The sequence below is a fragment of the Coccinella septempunctata genome, chromosome 1, assembly GCF_907165205.1.
Source record: "Coccinella septempunctata chromosome 1, icCocSept1.1, whole genome shotgun sequence".
Taxonomy (NCBI): domain Eukaryota; kingdom Metazoa; phylum Arthropoda; class Insecta; order Coleoptera; family Coccinellidae; genus Coccinella; species Coccinella septempunctata.
In genome coordinates this window covers 19,416,621-19,437,837 of record NC_058189.1, presented here as the reverse complement: position 1 = coordinate 19,437,837, position 21,217 = coordinate 19,416,621, and the positions used below count along the sequence as shown (strand labels likewise).

Genomic DNA, 21,217 nt, shown 5'->3' with positions numbered 1-21,217 from the left:
CCCCCCTCATAATGAAATTATTAAAGATGAAGAATCAAACTATGCAAGCTGATCAGTAATTATCTGAAAAATAGAAGATGTTACGTGGACGTAGAAGAAGAATGCTCCACAATAAGAGATATGGCGGCTGGAATACCTCAAGAGCCACTTCTGTATCATATTCTGTAACATATACTTTCACTGTATACCGAAAAATCCAAGAGCCATGCTAACGCTATATGCTGACGGCATTGGAATAGCACCTCGACCCAAAAGTCATAGAATGAATTTTACAAGAAGCGGTTGACGAATCAAATGACTGGTGCATAAAGTGACAAATCTAGCTTAATGGGCAAAATAGCCAAGCTATACTACTTCAGAAGAGGAAACTGCGTCCCACAACTAATCTAGAATTTGATGGAGAGGAAATCGAATGGAAAAACGAATGGATATGGCAAAGAGTCATATCCAAAGAATTCAGGCAACAGAAAACAAGCTGCTGCGATGTGCAATAGATGCACCTTGGTTTGTCAGGAACACACAGATTTATCGAGATTTAAAGTGGAAAACCATCACCGAATTTATGGAGAGGAAAGCAGAAAGGTTATTCGAAACAGCTCAAGAACATCCGAATGAAGAACTCAGGAGGCTAGTGGACTCCGAGGAAGACAGGGGAAGAATGAGAATATAGAAGACCAAGAGATCAATTGAAGAGAGATTGAAATATGAACCTAAACTTATTGAAAAAATCAATGAAGTGATATCCAACAGAGGATAAACCCATGAACCCCAGCACGATAGTGTGCGGGAAGAAATGAACCGATTAAGAAAGAGACCAACGTTTTATAGGCAAATGCCTGGAACTAAAGAAGAAGCAGGAGGTTTTAGTGGGTCGCGATCTCAGGAGATTAAGTAACCTCACACTCGTTCCCCAGGATGGAGTACGTTTTAGCGATTATTAAATCGCCCTTTGAAACATTATTTCATTGTCGAAGATTTCCTTCTGCTATATCAAAAAAAAAAAACCATAACCTATGTGTTACGTTTGGGTACGCCACTGTTGAAATTATACAATTGGTTTTATTTTTTCATGAAACTACATGATATTTACGCTTTAGCCTTCTAAATGTATGTTCCGAATGGAATTTTGTGAATTTCAATGTGCGTGTTGCTTCAGTACTCGTTACTTTGTACTTACTTTATTTCCACGCAAACTTGTACAGTTACTACTACAATTGTGAATTCAACACTTAAACGTGACTCAATTTGTTTTTACCGAATAAGGACCTAGTATAAGAATTATGTTATGGCTAAACATGTACCCTTGTAGTACATGCTCGTAGTTTGACCACCCACAAACCTTCCATTGATTCAGATTGTATTTATATACAAGAATATTCATTTTCCTGCAGCTGTGACGACTTCATATGATTAGTGCCGAAGTACCACTGGAGATTTCCCCGTATTGAACTCACACTCATGTTGTAGATGTGCCAAATGAAATCAGTCCATCACGATAAATTTGATATTTATCAAATTAGCTAATTGGTGAACTGAAAAAAAAATCTGAATAATCCCTTTCTCCACGAAGCAACTCCAATCCTGGAAACATACGAAGTAAAATAATCGAAAATAATCTCGACAGAGTAGAGAGTCCATTGAAAGTTGGAAGGTGCATCCAGAGTTGTGAATATCGAAAATTGGGGAATTGCATATTATGCAGAAACAAATATTCATGGAGAATTGGATATGTACCTCATACCGAAAGCCACGAGAAGTAATCATCAATTATTAAATGCCTAATAAATTTATGCCTATAATAAACTCATATATTGAAGTGTGCGTTTTCTCAGTTCACTTTTATTACAGTATCCAATAGATGATGATCCGATGGAAGTTCGATTCGCACCGGTGTTTTATTGAAATTATAGTGAAATTTTTACATGACATCTTGGCAACCTTATATCACAGTTTTGCCTTTCGTATATAGGAATTGTTGTGTTTGGACAAAAATGATATTCAAGAGAAAAAGCGTGAAAATTTTCAACTATTTCGCGTGTGAATTAATAAACATAAAAAAAGTCTATTCAATTTGTTGAAATTTATTCACGGAAATATTTTGACAATCGAGTAGAAATCAACTTCAATTGCATCCGCGAAAAAAAAATCGTGAACTTTGCAGATACAGTAGAGCGTCGATTGTTCGAGCGTCTGTCAACCGAACAACCACCTAATCGAACGGCTAGTGCGAGATTATCCATTACCGCAAGAAGATCTCATATTGCCAGTGTAGCTATCTAGAAATCAAAATTTAAAAATTCGATTAGTATTGCACTATTCGTTATGTCTGAAGGGATTTTATGGATTTTTTTCTGCGTTTTCATCATCCGACAACTTTGAAAAAGTTGTGGTAACTTGTTAGCTAGCAGTAATCATTAGAAAACGTCTTGTTTATAAAATGAAGATCATTTCCGGTGCTACCCCTTTGAATAATTTTATATAAAAACTGCTTTGCACTGATATTGGTTTTAATCTCAAGCAGTTGAGATGAAAATGAATAGTTTGCTTGGACGAACCAACATAAAGGACTCTTGAAAGTTAATTCATATGTGCTACAGACATATTTTCAATCCCATTATCCGAACATTTCAATTCATCATTACAATGAAAATAAATTCACAAAATTGCATAGATATTCAGTAAAATAACAAAATGTTGATATACCGATGTCTACTTAAAAACATTCACGTGAATGTAAGAAAGAAGGAGAACCTTCGTTGTGGGTTTCATATCTTTCTTGGAAGTCACGTTTTCCTTAAGTTTATAGTGGAACACCCTTTCTTTTTGTTATTGTTCGATTTCAGTTTTGCATTATTTTAATTTCTTCATGCGCAACTTTCTCAACAGTTCTCTCGATGAATTCAATCCGTAGATTTCATTCATGAACATGTTATTGTAGTGGTCCCAGAGAAAAAAAAAAACAAGTATACTTTCGAAGCGTTTCATATAGAAAAACAGTAGGTATCTACATAGGTAGATAACTATGCACCTATGTACCACCTAACCCTTCTATTAGGAAAGGTTAGGTTAGGTTTTAGGGTTTTATCATTTTCAAAAACGCGGTTCGTAATGGCAAAAGGAATTGAGTCTTTTCAGAATTCCCTATACCAAAAATGTTTCATTATCGAGATATTTATAACATGTTCCATTCAGGAATAACGACCAGTATCATAATCAAACCTAACTGAATTTGAAAGTTTCCTCCCTACTAAAAAAATAATACTAGAGAAAGCTTCAAGAAAAGTGACTTCAAATTTTATTATGAAAGTCAAGGGTATAGATCCTTGATTCAATCCACTGCATTCACAACTAGAAAACCCATTCGTTTATATGGAAATTTAAATTGAATTTCAAAGGTAGTATGAATTTTTTCATGTCCTTCATTTCAAATATGGAGGGTATTCTCACAGGATGAGGACAGGCTCAATGAAACAACTTTGTAATGTCAACGTATCCTTAGATATTCTAACTTTATCAGGGCTGGAATATTTAATTGAATGATATTTTTTCTCAACAAATGTTGTAAGTACCTCATTTCCAGCCAGTGATAAAGTTACAATATCTAATGAAACATAGGCATTATAATATAGAGTTGTTTCATCGAGCCTGTTATCATCCTGTGAGAATACTGTCAATGGTAGTGTTTATACGAAAGAATTTGGCATGAATTGAAGCATGAGTATATCATTATTTAGTTATTTCAAGTAGGCTGAAGTAATAATTTGGCCATGTGTACTCATCTCAAAGTCTAGCTACTTTGTAAAGAAACTGTACAACATCAAATCATATTCCTTTAGGATGATTCATACCCATTAACCAGTTCGATTGAAAATATTTCTAATTCCTCTGAACATAACAATTAGTAGCAATTAGTGACCTTGTTGTTAATTTCCTTTAGGCGCCATCTCATTCCGAAATGTGCAGCCTCCACTAGTTATCTACTGTTTTAAAATAAGATAAATTAATTAATCCCGAATTCCAATGACATCCCGACGTATATGTCGTTCATGCTATCTAGTACGCATTCATCTTGATATGCCTTCAAATTAATGCAAATTTATTGTTGAAGATTCGGAACATAATGCTCATTATTCAAATCAACTTATATGAAGATATTAAAAATGCTGAAGCATATCACTTCTATTAGCACGTCCGAATCCGGATTTATTCTTCAAATTATTTATTAGGCATCTCAATTATTCTGGTTTGGTGGTCGTATAGCTATAGGTCCTCATACTGGTTTTGCAGAGTAGCCATGATGCATATCTAATGAGCTGCAGCATTCCGATTGTTTGCGAATATTGATCCTTCTCTTCGGTCTCCTCAATTTCACACCACTAATAGTTTGTGTTTTTGAGCTATTGTGTTTTGACAATACCTTATAGAATATTTTATTCTGAAGATTGAATGTTAGATTAGATATCTATAATTTGGGTTTTTTTATACACAAAAATGAACTCTTAGAATCGATGACGTAAAAAAATAATTAGAAATCTTAAACTTTTCACAGTTTTCATTTCAAAATACGGAGATTCTGAAAAACGAAATAAAAATCTAAAAGAACTATGCTAGGTAAGAGACAAAAATCGTATTCACCAATTTTGGGCCTCAGGTTATGAAAATGTTAACGAGAAGTCAGAAATTCTGTTAGTTTTTTCTTAAGAAAATTGGAAAAGTTTTCTTCTGGAACGTGAGGTTAATTATAATTATAGTTATTTCAACGTATGAACTACAAACGTTGCAAACTATGCAACGTTGCCAATGTGTAGTTAAATTGAAGAAATTTCGAATATTTTGCAATATTCGAACTTAAATGATAATTGACGTTCTTATACAATATTTACGCAATATTTTCATATTAAATTATTATGGAGCTGTACAACCCCCATAACCACCTCACCCTTCTATTAAGAAAGGTTAGATAAGATTTTAGGGTTTTGTCATGGTATTAATTTTTTCAAGGATCATTTTCAAAAACGCGGTCAAATTCGTAATGGCAAAAAGAATTAGGTCTGTCTAGTTCCTTATACCAAAAATGCATCATTATCGAGATATTAATAACATGAACCAACATAAATCAATTTTAAAACTTCCTTTAACCCTACTAAAATATGACACTAAAGTGACTAGAGAAAGCTTTAAGAAGAGTGACTTCAAATTTCATTATGAAACTGAATATATATGATAACTGTTAGCTCAGTTAGCTGGGAGCGAACGAATATGAATAACGAACAAAGATGGGCTTTTCCTATCCCAAGGAATTAGCTGACCAACCGATTTGAGACTTGGCAACGTTGCATAGGAACAGTTCGTTTGCGACAAAATAAAGGCATCTTGGCAGGATGAACTTGAATGGTGATGAATTTAACACTTCCAACGAGTATTCATTACGAAAGTAGAAGAAAACTAGCTATAAATATATACCAGGTGGCCCACCCCAGACGCGGCGCTCATTTTTAGGGAGTAAATGAAGATATTTTGAAAATCTTTTCTTGTGGTGTGTGTAGGATGTCCGAAAAAACAACTTAAAATTATTGTCATATATACAGGGTGTTCGGAAACAAAGATATAGATCAATGTTCCACTTTTTTGAATGTAACACCCTATATTTGACCTCAAAAATGGAATGGCAAGCTCAGTTACGATGAATTATTACTTTATAGCTCAGAAGCACCCTTCACGGGATGATGGCGAAAAATAGTTACGCCAGCGATACAGAGAGAAGTTTTTCGAGTAGACAAGTTGGCTACTCCTACATATAAAAAAAATTTCAACTCTGGAATATACAGAGCGATCATAATTAATTCTCAAACATCAACTACAAATAATCGTCGAAAACTTCCTTATTTCAAATGGCACACCCGGTATTTCTATATATCGTTGAACGTAAAAATTTATTTCGAAACTTCTTTAAACTTTTCTACATCTGAGCAATTTTCGATTTTTAATTCATACTAATAAACCATTTTCACCATTATCTCGTAAATGGTCCTTCTAAGGTATAAGGTGATCTGAAGAAAATCATCATAATTTGAGCTTGCCATTTCATTTGTGAGTTCAAATACAGAGTGTTACATTTAAAAAAGTGTAACTTTGGTATATCTCTTTGTTTTCGAAGACCCTGTATATAGTCCTGGATATGACAATAATTTTAAATTTTGCTTTTGAACACCCTACACACACCACAAGAAAAGATTTTCAAAATATCTTTATTTACTCCCTCAAAATGAGCGCCGATTCTGGGACGGGCCACCCGGTACATATTTAACTTTACCTTCCAGAGGGAAACTTTCCCATTTTTTTTTCGGAAAACTAAGAGGATTGTAGAAATCTCGTTTCTATTTTCATAATAATTAGTGATTACGATTTTTTTCACCGACATAGAACAGCTCTATCAAATCTGCATAATTACCATATTCCGTTACAAAATTCACTACCACAAGAGGAAATTCATTAATCCATGAATTTGAACTGCAAACATGCAGTAAAAAAAATACCATCAAATAGGTTTTTGAATAGGTATCGAGTGTTTCAACGCTTTTTAAAATGAATTATAACATATTATTCATATTCGTCAATTCCAGCACCAATCAACTGAAGCCAGGAGCTAGAGGGTTGTTGTCGGATGGTTCTGGTAGTTTCAATAATGACGCTTTGTAATCGAGCTCTTAAAAAATTACTCGAGATATGTAGATGAAGTCAAATTCATTCGACAAATTTTCTAGCAGATTACATTATGACCGATCCCACATTCCCGCACCCGTCAATTGTACACCACGTTGGTGGAATTGCTATGAACGATTCGATGGACGAGTTCAGAAACTCTTGCCAACCTTGGAATCATGTAAAAACTTGAAAGAACCCTATCACTAGAAACTTCCTTGTTTTAAATTTTATTTGTGGCTTATTATCGAATATATGAAGCTTCGTCTCATAATTGAGTATGAAAAATATGGTTTTTCATAGGAACAAGATACTCGTAAGGGTATCTCCATGGACAAGGAATATTACGCAGGGACACTCGGTGTTTTTTGATGTAACTTTAGATTTCTTACATGACGGTATGAAAACCTCATTAGTCTTCTATATGACGACTTGGTTCATTTCCAATACACCTACTGAGATATTTATGAAACGATTCAGATTTCACAAAATAAACAGGTTGTTTTTTAACAAATGATGAACTTATGGTATTTTATTGGAAAAAAGTTTCATTAGGTACATATTTTTTTGGAATTATGAATTCGTGGTCGTAAACAGGTAGGGGCCAGTTTGGGTACACGTCCACGCTACCGCAGTACGAAAAATCGACTAAATTTTCGAGCAAGTTACAATAAAACAACATTGAGCTCCCACACCCCACAAGAAAAACCGGCTGTATACAGAATGTTCTTGGATACATTTTCTGCGTGGCGCCTTTCTCATGAGGAATTCAAAACCGAATAGTGAGAACCATGGAAAGATTGTTTTAAATTACCTATTCATTGAAAAAAACAGAAGATCATCCAAAAACCATGTGTATATAATTCTCCTTATATGTTTGCATACTATCCTGTACCTACATATTATGGAAAACTAGTTTTTATAAAACATTCTGTATATCGAAAAATGACCGAAGCCGGCATAAAACAGTCTTTATAAGATTTTCATTACATTATTATATACCGGGAGGCCCACCCCAGACGTGGCCCTCATTTTGGGAATAAATAAAACACAAAAATATTTTCATATATACAGAGTGTTCGAAAACAAAGATATCGACCAAAGTTACACTTTTTTGAATGTAACACCTTGTATTTGATCTAAAAAATGGAATGGCAAGCTCAAATTATGATAAGTTTCTTCAGATCACTTTATATCTTAGAAGCACCTTTCATGAGATAATGGCGAAAAATTGAAAATATGGAAATATACAGAGTGATCATAATTGATTCACAAACTACAAATAATCGTCAAAAACTACAGAATAACTATTAGGTTTAGGTGTAGGAAAACCTTATGAAGATAGTTTCGAAATTAATTCTCACGTTCAACGAGATATAGAAATACCGGCTGTGCCATTTGAAATAAGAAAGTTTTTGACGATTATTTGTAGTTTGAGAATTAATAATGATCACTCTGTATATTCCATAGTTGAAGTTTTTTTTATGTGGAGGAGTAGCCAACTTGTCAACTCCAAAAACATACTGTCTGTATCGCTGACGTAACTAGTTTCTTCCTTAATTGCTATTTAAAAAACTCCGAGAAAAACTCCATGTGTTCAATTTTTCGCCTCATCTCATAAAGGATGCTTCTAAGGTATGAAGTGATCTGAAGAAACTCCTAGTTTGAGCTTGCCATTTCATTTTTGAGGTCAAATTTAGGGTGTTATTTAAAAAAATATAAATTTGGCCCATATCTTTGTTTTCCAACACCGTGTATATATGGCAATAATTTTAAATTGTGCTTTTGAACACCGAAAACCGTACACACACCACAAGAAAATATTTTCAAAAGAACTTTATTTACTCCCTCAAAATGAGCGCCGCGTCAGGAGTGGGCCACCTGATATGATTTCATCATGCAAGGAGAGTTTAATAATATCAAAGAACATCCTGTAGGTACAAATAAAAATTACATTCATCATAAATGCGCGAACACACAATATGAATGAATTTCAGTATACATTGAAAAAGAAACACATTGTATTAGGAAACCAAAACCTCTCATCAATACCTCTGTATATGAAGAAATACTCTATATCGTCGTAGAACACTCTGTGCATCTAGCGTGTATCAAAGCATGTATCGGTTCCGAAGTATATAAAATTCCTAATTCGGAATTCAGCAAAAAATATTTTTGAAATATTATGTGGTCCTTCTGCGCCTTCGTAAAAAATACCTACCAAAAAACAAAAATTTTAGTATTTGTATTTCGAATTTTCAACTAAACCACTGCTTTTTTTTCGAATCCTCACCTTGATGATACAATGAAACAAAAATTGGTAAAAATATTGTTCAAACAAGAAAAACTAAAAATTTATTTTTTCAAGATAGATGCTATGAATTTCCATTTTCTATGAAAAATGCTGGTCTAAGTTATTACCTTCTGATATTTTTCGGAAACACCTTAACAATCGATCCTTCTAACTCTTGAATCCAATAGAATAATCTTATAGGTTTAAACTGTTTTGATTTAACATTAGAAGAATTTTAAATAATTGGTTTTGGTCAACTCAGAAGTCAAAATATTTTTGTTCACAATATTATTCAAAAAACTAAAAACTGTTAAGCGCATAACCATTGCCTTTTTACAGCAAATTTCTGCCGTTGTTTCGGAAAGAAAAGTTCGCTTCAAAAATATACCATATACCATCGTGTTTTGTCTGGTTTATACCGCAAAAATTGGTTGATATTTCACGGAAGAAAACCTCCTGCAGCTACCCTAGCCATCTGAAAACAAAGCTTAACAAAATAAAAATATTCTATTGATCAAATAAAATATCTCAAGCAGAAGGCTTGTATTGATTTCGAAAAAAAAATTCTTTTTTTTGTGATTATTTCTAAAAAACCTCAAATGTGTTTCGATAATTATTGAGTGAATAAAAAAAATGGCTGTCCACCAAATACAATTTTTCAACCCTTTATGTAACATGATCATAATTTTTAGTCCCATTCGTTCATTCCCTGATTTATATTCGCAACGTAGAGGCCAATTATCATGATTGCAAAGAATTCGAAATATATTGGATTATTCAAATATATAATTCCAAGATTTGCTAACTTTCTTCTTATATGAATGTTCACGAAGGTCCCTTGAAACCATAAAAATATATTAACCCGAACTGATCTACCTGTTCCCCACATTCCAAACGAAAATCATTCGATAGTCATTTATTAGAACATATATTTCGAATTAAGAGGTCTAGGTATAAATTCGCCAACGCGTTTTTTTTTTCAGAATTCTTTTTTAGCGACAGACTGAATGTTCTTCAAAAAACCGATGAGAATTGTTTCCGTCGATACAGTCTGGTTCCAAAAATGATGCATAACATTGAGTCACGATACATGTATTCTGGGAATTATTCGGATGATTTCACCACAACAGGAAATCAAAATTTATAATTTGAGTATCAAGCTCGGTTTCGTAGAATGAAATTCAAAAGCTTCGGCATTACAAATTTAGGGAAAAATTTTAAACAGTTTGGATACACTCGGGGAATTGCTGCACACGGCTCGATTCACAATATGTAATTTTATTCGTTTGAGACATAAAATTAAAAAAACCCGCTCTTGAAAAAGTGCCACCATCCAAAAATGATCAAAATTTCGAAGAATTAAATAGAAGAAAATCATATGTATGTATGCTTATGGACTTTCGACATTTCAAGTTTGTCTTGCTGAAATAATATTTGCTATAAAACTTTTTGTATTATATGTCTAGCTGAATCATTTTTCTAGTTATAAAAAAATTGTGTTTTACATGTACAGGATGGGCAAAATTGTTGACACCTGAACTACAACTTTTTCAACCCAACGAGATAGAGGATAATGCATGGCACATTACGCTAATCATTTTTCGAGAAACTAATAATGCCATCAATTGCATTCCTTTATCTTCTTTTGTTTTCGAGTTATAGGCAAGGTCTCCGTTTCTGTTTGTGCTAGGATGTTGAAATGAAAACATTAGACAGACAATTTTTGATAGTAATCAAGTGGCGAACTACAACAAGTAAATATATTTGATGAGCTATGCTATAACATAAAGATGTGTTTTTTTTATGAAAACAGTAGTTTAAAATGACTTAGAAAAATTGAGGGCGATGTATGATATATTTCTGAAAACGGAAAACTACTATTTTCCTACGAAATAACACAACTTTATGTTATAGCTCAGCAAATGAACCTGTTGGAAAAAATCATAGTTCGCCACTGGATTGCTATCAAAAAGTGTCTAGATAATGTTTTTATTTCGACATCCTAGCACAAACAGAAACGGAGATAATGACCACAGTTGAAATTTTAATTTTGGCCTATACCTCGAAAACAAAAGCATTATTAGTTTCTCGAAAAAAGACGAACGTAATGTGCCATTCACTCTCCTCTATATCGTTGGGTTAAAAAGTAGTAGTTCAGGTATCACCAACTTTGCCAGCCTATACAGTATGTTTCACGCAAGCAGGTCACTGGATTTTATGACTTATATTCAATGGATATTCAACTACCGTTTTTCAAAAAAATAATAATTTTTGAGAATACCACTGGTTTCCAAGATTAAATAGTACCTATACCGTTTAAGTGTCATTTAAACTTCCGGTTCTCCGAGAATCAGCGAATGCTCTTTATACAATATAGGTACTTAAATTTTTTCTTCATAGCTTGTTATTCTGAAGGGAATTTTATTTCTCCAGAGGTGACATAGCTCATGTGAAAACTTAAAATGGCTTTATCTTTTTATCAGAGTCGAATCGGAAAATATGGTATAGGAAAAATATGTTTCTTTTGACCTCAATAATTTAATTTTGAAATATTTATACGAGTCAGAGACTCACCTTGTATAAACGAACCTCTAATCGAAATTTGCAGTTCTGATTTCAAATGATCAATCCATTAATTTGCTTCAATGGAATGGCATTCGAAAGGTTTTCATATCGCTGACTTTGAATATTTTTTGATGTTCTCTGATATGATTCCGTCAAAAATATCACATGATTCTTTTTTATTCAGTGCACGACTAATTGAAACAAAATTGACTGCTGAAATACATAATCCGCTTGAGAAATATTCTCGAAAAATCTAAAATTCTGAAAGTCCACTGGTGGCCAAACCCACTGGCTGTTCTTAATTCCAAAATATTCGTGGAACTTGGCTGAGCTTCTCCACCTTGGTTGAGTTTCATTAATAAATAATTCACTTCAAATACAAAGGTAGAAAGAAGTGACTATTATAGTGATGAACAAGAAACATTTTTTATCACTTTGTCATCACAAATTGGTTGGTTGGTATACTTGATTCACCTTTTCGAAAAATCTACTTATTACGAAGCAGTAAGAGCACGAAATTTACACTCTTAAGAGGAGTCTACACCGTTTTAATGGTCAGTTCAAGAAGAAAAAATGAATATCTTACGTCAGAAACCACTTATTTATATGGGGTCTGCATTGTAATTCAATTCAATCAGTTCGTCATCTCGGAAAGGCAGAAATTTTTTTATTCGTCGAACGGAAAAAAAATAAAAAAAATTTTTCATTGAAGAACAAATAGTCATTCAGTTCAGTTATTAACTCTTCTATGAATGATGAAAAACTTTCTCGAAAATTCTCGCTATTGGCTACAATTCGTAACCTGGTGAAATCGAAAAAAGACGTTCGCTAAGTGCTGCCATCTTTTCGACGAAAGTGGAAACTATTGTAATAATCGTAACTTCTACTTATCGTTCAAGTGTTCTGGCAACACCCCACATTCTTGAAGTCTTTCTAGTTGGGGAGCCGACGTTGCTAAATCGGGATTTACTCTAGCGTTGTGGAGACCTAGTGGATTTTGAAGATCAGATGGTAGAAAGAAAAAAAGGTTCTATGATGTATGCACTTTCAGCGGCGGGGAAAGCCTTGTCAAAATGACAAAGTATTTCTATGATGACAATTTCGAAATTAGTCACAAAAATTTTAGTGTTGTCTCTGACTGAACCATAGAATGTACTGTTTTCCAACGAGTGAATTTTCGCTTCAGCATGTATCGCTAAAAACCTCGCATTAATCGCCATATATCTCAAAAACGTTTGAACGTAGAAAAAATTGCTTTGGAGAAAATATGTAAAAAATGTTATGCTCTACAACTTTTATGATGAATGCAAAAAGATTTGAAGCCCAGGGGAGGAGATAATTCAGAAAAAACTGATTTTTGTGACAGTTATTCTTGAATCATTAACTTCAAAATAAAAAAAAAACGCCACCGCGCTCGAGAATGTACACGTGACGTTTTTTTCTGGAACTTTGGCGCCCTCTCACACATTTTCGACACGCTCAAATTGTCTGATTAAGAGAATATATACTTTTCAACATGTAATTAACCACATATATCTTAATTCGACACGCTCGAGTATGTACAATGATCTTTTTTTTTTACTATTCTGACTGGCTGTCCTAGACAATTCCCCCTATACAGAGGTCTAATTTTTGGTAGAGTTACTGTACAGGATCCAAAGTATGTCCCCTTATATTAATCTGACACGCTCGAGTAAATCCCGAATTTCCCTCTTCGGCTCCCCAACTATTCCCCCTTTACGCCTTATACGGATGGCGAGAAAGTTCCGTGCTATAAACTCCTGCACAACTGCACAAATGCAAATCACTAAATTCAAAATATTCTTCTCGTAGTTTTCACTTCTCCCCATTGAGTCATTGATCTGTACTAATACATACTTTCATTCTCAAGTACCGCCATTCAACCTTTTTGAATGAAAGAGGGTAAGTCGGTTGAAAAGGACATCGTGAAACCCTTGACGCCACTTAAGTCCGATTCCCATTACGTCCATCCCATTTGGCACTTTAGTAAGCATCTTGAATTATGGTTACGGAGATTACCGTTTGTTCGGTTATCCCTGATAGTTATCACAATAAGGTTGGGCTATTTTCTTCCCAATTCCTCTTCAATTCCTTATTGAGCTCGTTATTGAAAAACACTTTGTTCAATATATTAATATCATGTTTTCTGTGTAACTGATGTTTTTTTCAAGTTTCTCTATTCTTGAAGACAATATATATTACGTAGGTATATAAATGGTTGAATCCCTCTCGAATTGTACAATTTTAATATAATTATAGATGATCCGTTGAAGAGATTCTTTTCAGAAGACAAGCACACTCCCTTATTTTCGATTATCAAGTTCGTAACGAAATCAAACACAAGCTGAAATAATGTTATAATTCTTGGTTATCTTGACCGGAACATGTCATCCTCCATAATAAAAATCTCATTTATTCATTAGAGAGGCATATGGAGCCATAAGTGAAATGATTAATATGAACGAAGGCTGTCAAGGAAAGCTACTCTTAATACTTCAATTACTTATACGATGTACGTCATATAAATGGAGTAAGAATAGGCATACCTTCTTTCTCGTTGGAAACTGAATCTCAAATAAATACAAACTATTTATTGATCTATTATCAAAAAAGTGTGAACCTACATACATTGAACGACTATTTTAAGTACCACTGAATAAAAGAAATAATCTATTCATAAAAAGTGATTTGGTTTTAAGTTTCAGCAGATCTATTAGAATTATTGTAAGTAAATTGATTTTCTGCCTACTACCATTGTTTGATTGAGTAATGTTCCGAGTTGTACTCTAATATGCAAAGAGATGAATTTTTAAATATTCGTGATTGATTTTCTAAGTTGGTACAAAGGTAGGTACTGAATAGCTAGCTGGGAAAATCATCATAAATTCATAACATAAATAGACGAATCCTGATTCTTAGATAAAGATTTGAAACAATATAAAAATGCTAGGCTATATTTTAGTTTAAAAAATGTTCAGCAGGTATAACGTGCATAACTGTATTTTTTATTTTATCGCAATTTCCGAACATAATATTCAAAAAATTGGAAAAATCAGACAAAAAAAGAACCAGTCTCACACAATTCACAATATTTCAGATAAAAGAACTATAAATATCCTCCAACTGAAAATTTTTGCCGAAAAAGATTTTTAATAAGATATGCAACAATATGTTTCTCCATGACTTCGACTTGCAAAAGTATAATTTACATTCCATCATGAACAATAAAATTAAAATAAATTGAGGACACGAAAAAGCACTTGGTTTTTTTATGAGTTTGATAGTGAATATAGTCCATTCAAGAATGATTGACATCTCGAGTGGCTATGGAAAATTGAATTTAAGTTGGAAATAGCCCATAAGTTAAGATTTTGTGTTCAGGAATTCAGGTTGGTATTGTGAAAGAACAGGGATCTCTTATATGTTAATCTGTGCACTAAGCCAATGACTGACGATAATTTGAATTTTGTACTTCTATTTATGTCCTTAATTCATTCCTTCAAATTGAAACATTATTGTATCAATTCTGAATGCAGATTAATATGCTCTGAATTTGAATATTTCTTCTTTTCAACTGCTTTTCTAGGTTATATTTATTTATTCCAGTTTTTTGATTAAAACTACAGAAATTATTGAAGCTCTTTTATGACCAGATATTAAGCTGCGTCGAGACTTTCGAGACCTACTGGGATGTCAATCATTCTTGAATAGACTATAATAATAATAATAATACTTTATTAATCCTATAGCTGTAGATGGATGAGGCTATTGCGATTTATTCTATATACCTAACCTCTTTTCTGTTATCATTTCCGATAATGAAAATCTACACCTGACGCAAACTTGCAAAGCATTGAGGTAAACTGCCAGTAGCCATGGTCATCGTATAAAAACTACCATACATCTACCTACTTTATGCCATGTAAACAATGTCATTATTTACTGCAGGAGCTTTATGAATGATTGTAACATCACAGTGGACGAATGAAATTCTATGATATTTAGTTCCAAACAAGCATCAGAGAATAATTCAATGCCAATTGTGCTATTACAATAATTTATTAAGAGCCCGTACTGATGTATCTGGCGTATAATAACGATAGACGCTCGTTGTCATCTATGAATTTCCGTTTGCTGATTGGATTTGGTACTATCAAGCGAGCTATCAAGGGTTATACTTGTTAACAGAATATATTTTGCTCTATAAGAGAGACAACATTTATTATTAGAAACTCAGATATATCTAATGCATCTTAAAATTGCTAGTGCAAAGATGCTCGAAAGATTATTTATATTTAATATGTACCTACCTATTATCTTTTCATTTTGGATGTCACAGTTCCGACATTTTTAGGGACGTATATTTAAAATGCTCGATTATTAGAAATATCATAGCATGATTACGTTTTCGAAGTTCAAAAGCATGTGCTGTACCTAATTAAATTAGAGTAATAAGCAAAACGAACAACTTCCAGGAAAATCACACCAAATAATTGTAGAATAACTTATGCATTAATAATAAAATAAATGGAAATCTCAATTACAAGAAAGCTGTTTTTTTCAAAACTTCTCATTATTTCAGATCATAACCGAAAGAAAAAATTAATTATATACATTCATTCCTACAAATTTTAGTTGAAGAATCAAAAAATATCTAAGGTTTCAGCGGGTTAATTAAACAACTATGTAGTTGACTCGAACTGATGCGGCTAAAATTAGTCTATCAAGTTTATATCCACTATTTCAGCAATCAGAATTTTATAATTGCAGCTCAAACACTTTCAGAAATATTATTGGTCTGTTATCGTTATATTAGGTCACTCGTTGCCACTGCTAAGATCATTCATATGGAAAACGCCGTATTTATCTGAAAAATTATAAGGATGAAAAAGTTTCTGATTGAAGAGCAAATACAGAATTTTTATTACTGATCGTTGAAGACAAAACATAAAATAGTTTCGAGTAGCTAAAATGTACACGACCTCTCAACATGTTCCTCTCTAGAGCTAGATAAACTAGATTGTGGTTGAATATAGTCAAATATTGCATAATGAATGAAACGAATTCGATCAGTCGAAAATTCAATGAATCAAACTTAATAACCAAAAATGTATATCCAGACTATCGAGAAGTTGCAAAATAACTTTATTCACCAAATAAAAAAAAATTTACTCTCATGTAGGTATATTCAAAATTAAAATTGCATAAATGATAATAATGATTTCAAACTCCAGTAACAATATCTTCTGAAGAAAACTATTTTAAGGGAAATCATGATTGATTACAACCAATTAGATTGATATTTGACATCCGAAATCCCATTTCTGGCAGAATTATTTTGATATAGGTCAATTCACTTTCAAACGTTATCTGCAACGAACGAAAGATCGAATTATTCTCGATATAAATACTTCAACTTGAACTGTGTATCGAATAATTTTGTATGAAGTAAATAATTTGTGATGACAAAACAATGATGTCTTGGAAAGCGCGCTTAAATTTATTATGGCTTAATAAAGGCTTGTAACCGCAATATCTGTTCTGAAATTTCACGATAATTTATCGGGTTTTCAAAATCGGTGCTCCGCAATTGTTTTGCATGTCCTATGAAGTTTGAAAAAGTTTATTCACATAACAATATAATATATCTGCATGTGAATATTTAAGGCTTTCCTGGAAGAATTTCAAAGGAGAAATGGCAATAAATTGATGACATTGATTGATTTCTACTTACGGTAGAATAAGTTAGAACCACCAGCCCCAATGAGAAAAATATGTGTAGCCACATCGCCCAAATTCCTAACTTAACGCATCACTGTATTAAACTCTTTTACCGCCACTAGTACAGTTAACGCGTTGCAAACGATAAGTCACAACAACGAAGAAGACTTTCGTAACGCTGTGTCTGCGGCGATACCACTTATTAACTGACTTCAGTTAACATACATAGAGCACACACCTACCGCTGGTCAAGTCTTGATCGTAAATGTTACTCAGCAGCAGCACTGGGCGCAGTGTGAACTGTGAATTTGAGGCAGAGGAAGAGAGTGGCCAGATTCATAGGTTGTTTTATGTTCCCCCAATCTCTTAACAATGATAATCAGTGCCGCAGTTAGGGATTTTGCACCTAGGGCGTAATGCGTCTATTATGAGGTTGCGGGATGGGTATAATATACCTTCGAGCGTCGAGACCGATTGAGTCATTCAGACTTAACCAGTTGAAACACGAGCAGAACGAAGGATCCTGTATAATAAATGAAGTAGGAAATTTGTTATCGTATGAAAAATTTCCGCGCCTCGTTTTTGGTTTATTACATCCAACCTTTGGAATAGAGCAATAGCCATTTTGTGGTTCAATAATCCAGATATTCAGTTTTCGAAAACCGGATAGAACAATATACAGACTGGGCAAAATTCGTTGTCTACTGAAGGGATCTCGAGAACTATAGCAGCTAGAAGAAAACGGACGGCACATTCTCGAGCTCTTTTTTCCTCACTATTCCAAATCTGAAAGCAGATCCAGCCTAACATTCATATATTCTGAGTCATGAACGAAAATTGAGAAATTGTCATTTTCAATGAAGCTGAATAACTCGCTTGTTTGAACTCTTATTCGGAATCCGTTTTTACATTCTGCAGGCACGTTTTTATGAGGAATTCGAATATGATAATAATGAATTTTTTGATCCAGTCATTTTAGAGAAACGACAGGAAAGCTCTTTCATCTTGCTGCAATTTTTTTACTGATTTCAAAAATGTATTAGGGGAGACTGGGGAGGGTTGATACGTTTTTTGAAATTTTTATTCTGGAAACTGAAATATATGAAGAAGCAGGACTTTTCTTATATTATATAATTCTTCAATTAATCGTTCAACAAAATAAATATAGAAGTCGCAAAACATAAACATCTTATTCTGTACAGAACGTTGAACACAAAAACATGCAAACTGTCTCAAGCCTCCCCACATATGGGAGGATTGATACGATGTACTGGGAGAGTAATCGAGAGGATTAGTCAGCTCAGTAGGTAGGTCAGCAATGATACTGGCTTGCTTTGGTCCTATAGGTGTAGAAAAATCAGGAAATTATCAGTTAGTCACTTCCACACAAGAAAAGTCGGCCTCGTTAAATACATGGGGATTGTACGGTTTTTAAAAATCCCTTTGATATGTTGGATGGTGAAGACGCCTTCATGTAGGCCTATCCAACTAGCTACGGAATATTTTTTGAAGATTATACATGTATTAGGCCTCCCCACGACAAATGTCTCAAACCTCCCTGAAAGCAATTTTTAAAGTGATTTATGTTTTCATCTTATACCCATATATTTTGAAAAGCGAATAAAACTGTAAATTGAGTAGTTTTATGCATATTTCCCAGTGAAATATTTGTTTATGCCGAAGAATTAATGCATGATCATAAAACCCTTAGGTAACGTGAGTAAAAACTTACAATTTCTCACCTCGAAACACTCTTCGTTGAATATTTCACAAACAAACTACTGTTAGCCTTACATATTAACGTCACGCAATGCCCTCTGCCAAAGAATAGTGTTCACTAGTATAATACTTTTGAAAACGGCTACAGATCGCGGATATAAGCCTGTATCAAGCCTCCCCATGTATCAATGCTCCCTAGTCTCCCCTATATGTCGCTATTCACATGAATATTACACGAGAAAAAAATTTAATACTTTTTCGACTGTCGGTGATTCCTATCACAGAAGGTTGACTTCGCAAAGAATAATATTTGGTTCACGAACTATAATACATTTTCAACGGTAGCTATGGTTACGCCAGCCTACTGAAAATTCAACAGTGAATCGAAAAGCTGGAAAATGTATTGGATTTTTTTTTCTTACATTATATTCATGTGAATAGCGACATATGATTCATTTTTGAAATCAGCAAAAAATTTTCAGCAAGACGAAAGAACTTCCAATAGTTTAAATTTGAACATTCAGAATCCCCGTCGTATCTCGAAAATGACTGCATCAAAAAATTTAATAATATCATGTTCGAATTCCTCATAAAAAGTGCCTGTAGAATCTTACAAGGAATTTCGAATACGAGTTCAAATAAGCGAGTTATTTAGCTTCATTGAAAATGACAATTTCTCAATTTTCGTTCATAACTCAAAATCTATTACCGCTAGGTTGGATCTGTTTCCAGTTTTGGATTAGTCAATAAAAAAGAGCTGTGTCGTCCGTTTTCTTCTAGCTGCTATAGTTCTCGAGAGCCCTTCCAGTAAACACTGAATTTTGCCCAGCCTGTACCCTGTACATCATTCCGGCGTTCGGGCTTTTTGTCGGAAAATATCAAAGATGAATTAATTAGAATCAATACAAAAATCCAGGGCTTTGCTACCACCAGGAGTCAGCCGACTAATAGTCCGGGAGGCAGGGGATTTTTTTTCAAGGAATTTCATCCCGGCTGAATTTAATACTGTATGTTGTAGTCACATTGCAAATGACGAAACTGACCGTCAGCTGGTCAAGTAGCGGTGGGTGCGGGCGTGGGTGGCGGCGCAACTTGGGAAAAAATGCTATTGAATTTACTTTGCAGCAGTGTGCTGATGTTATTTTATGAATAATATTCTCTTTAAACAATAACTTTATTCTGTTTCAATACAACCATCTTAGGTACAACCATTTTTCCTTACTTACTAATCATAGATAGATACTAACCTAAAAAAAACATTGTAACCATAGAGGAAAGATTGACCCCTCAACATTCTCCCTCAATCGTTCCCTCTTATCTACTTAATGCTAATTTCCCCACTAAATAATTGAATGTAACTTTATTTAGAGGTTTTGTAAATATATCTGCCAATTTTTCATTAGTATTAATATATTCTACATATATAAGTTTTTCTTCTACTTTCTCTTTTATAAAATTATACTTAACATCAATATGCTTCAACCTTTTTTGATCCGGATTTTTGACAGCACTTATGGTGCTCTGATTATCTTCAAAAATTTTCACAACATCTATTTTAATATTTGAATCATTCATTAACTAAGCGATCCAACATGCTTCCATTCTCGTTTCACATAAAGATATAAGTTCTGCTTCAGCAGTACTGAGAGCTATGGTTGATTGTTTTCTAGATCTCCAAACAACAGTATTTTCAAAAAATTGAAATACATATCCCGAAGTAGATTTTCGGTCATTTCCCCTAGCCCAGTCAGAATCGGCATAACCTACCTAAGGTGAACTTTCTTCATGAACACTATCATGCAATTTTAAATCTAATGTTCCGCGAATATATCGTGAAATTCTTTTAAGTGCAATCTACAAATCTCTACTAGGTTTACATTGGAATCTACTGAGATAGTACACTGCAGCAGCGATATCTGGTCTAGAATCTATAGTTGCATATATTAACGATCCTATCAATGATCTACAGGGCTTTTCAAGCGACATATCTACTTCGCTAAAGTCATTTAAAATGAAATTATTATCCAATGGTGTTGCAGCTGGTTTACAATTTTCCATGCCATATTTTTTCAATAAACTATTTAAATAATCTGACTGATGTATACACAAACTACTTTCCTCTTTAACAATTGAAAGGCCTAAATACTTGAGATTATTAAATCCTTAATCTTTCATCCTGAATTCCAAACACAAAGT

General features: G+C 33.6%; 1 protein-coding gene across 3 annotated transcripts in view; it reads right to left on the bottom strand.

Annotated features, from left to right (window-relative positions):
• The window catches only part of LOC123318249 (SPARC-related modular calcium-binding protein 1), a 63,017-nt gene extending 45,370 nt beyond the window's left edge, over window positions 1-17,647 (bottom strand). The window contains exon 1 of one of the 3 annotated variants that reach the window (XM_044904871.1): window positions 17,316-17,647. In XM_044904871.1, the coding sequence (XP_044760806.1) occupies window positions 17,316-17,369 (54 nt within the window). In that variant the 5' untranslated portion in view covers window positions 17,370-17,647. The remainder of the gene's footprint in view (window positions 1-17,315) is intronic. The other 2 variants (XM_044904867.1, XM_044904878.1) reach the window with 2 other exon arrangements.
• Between the last annotated feature and the right edge of the window lie 3,570 nt (window positions 17,648-21,217).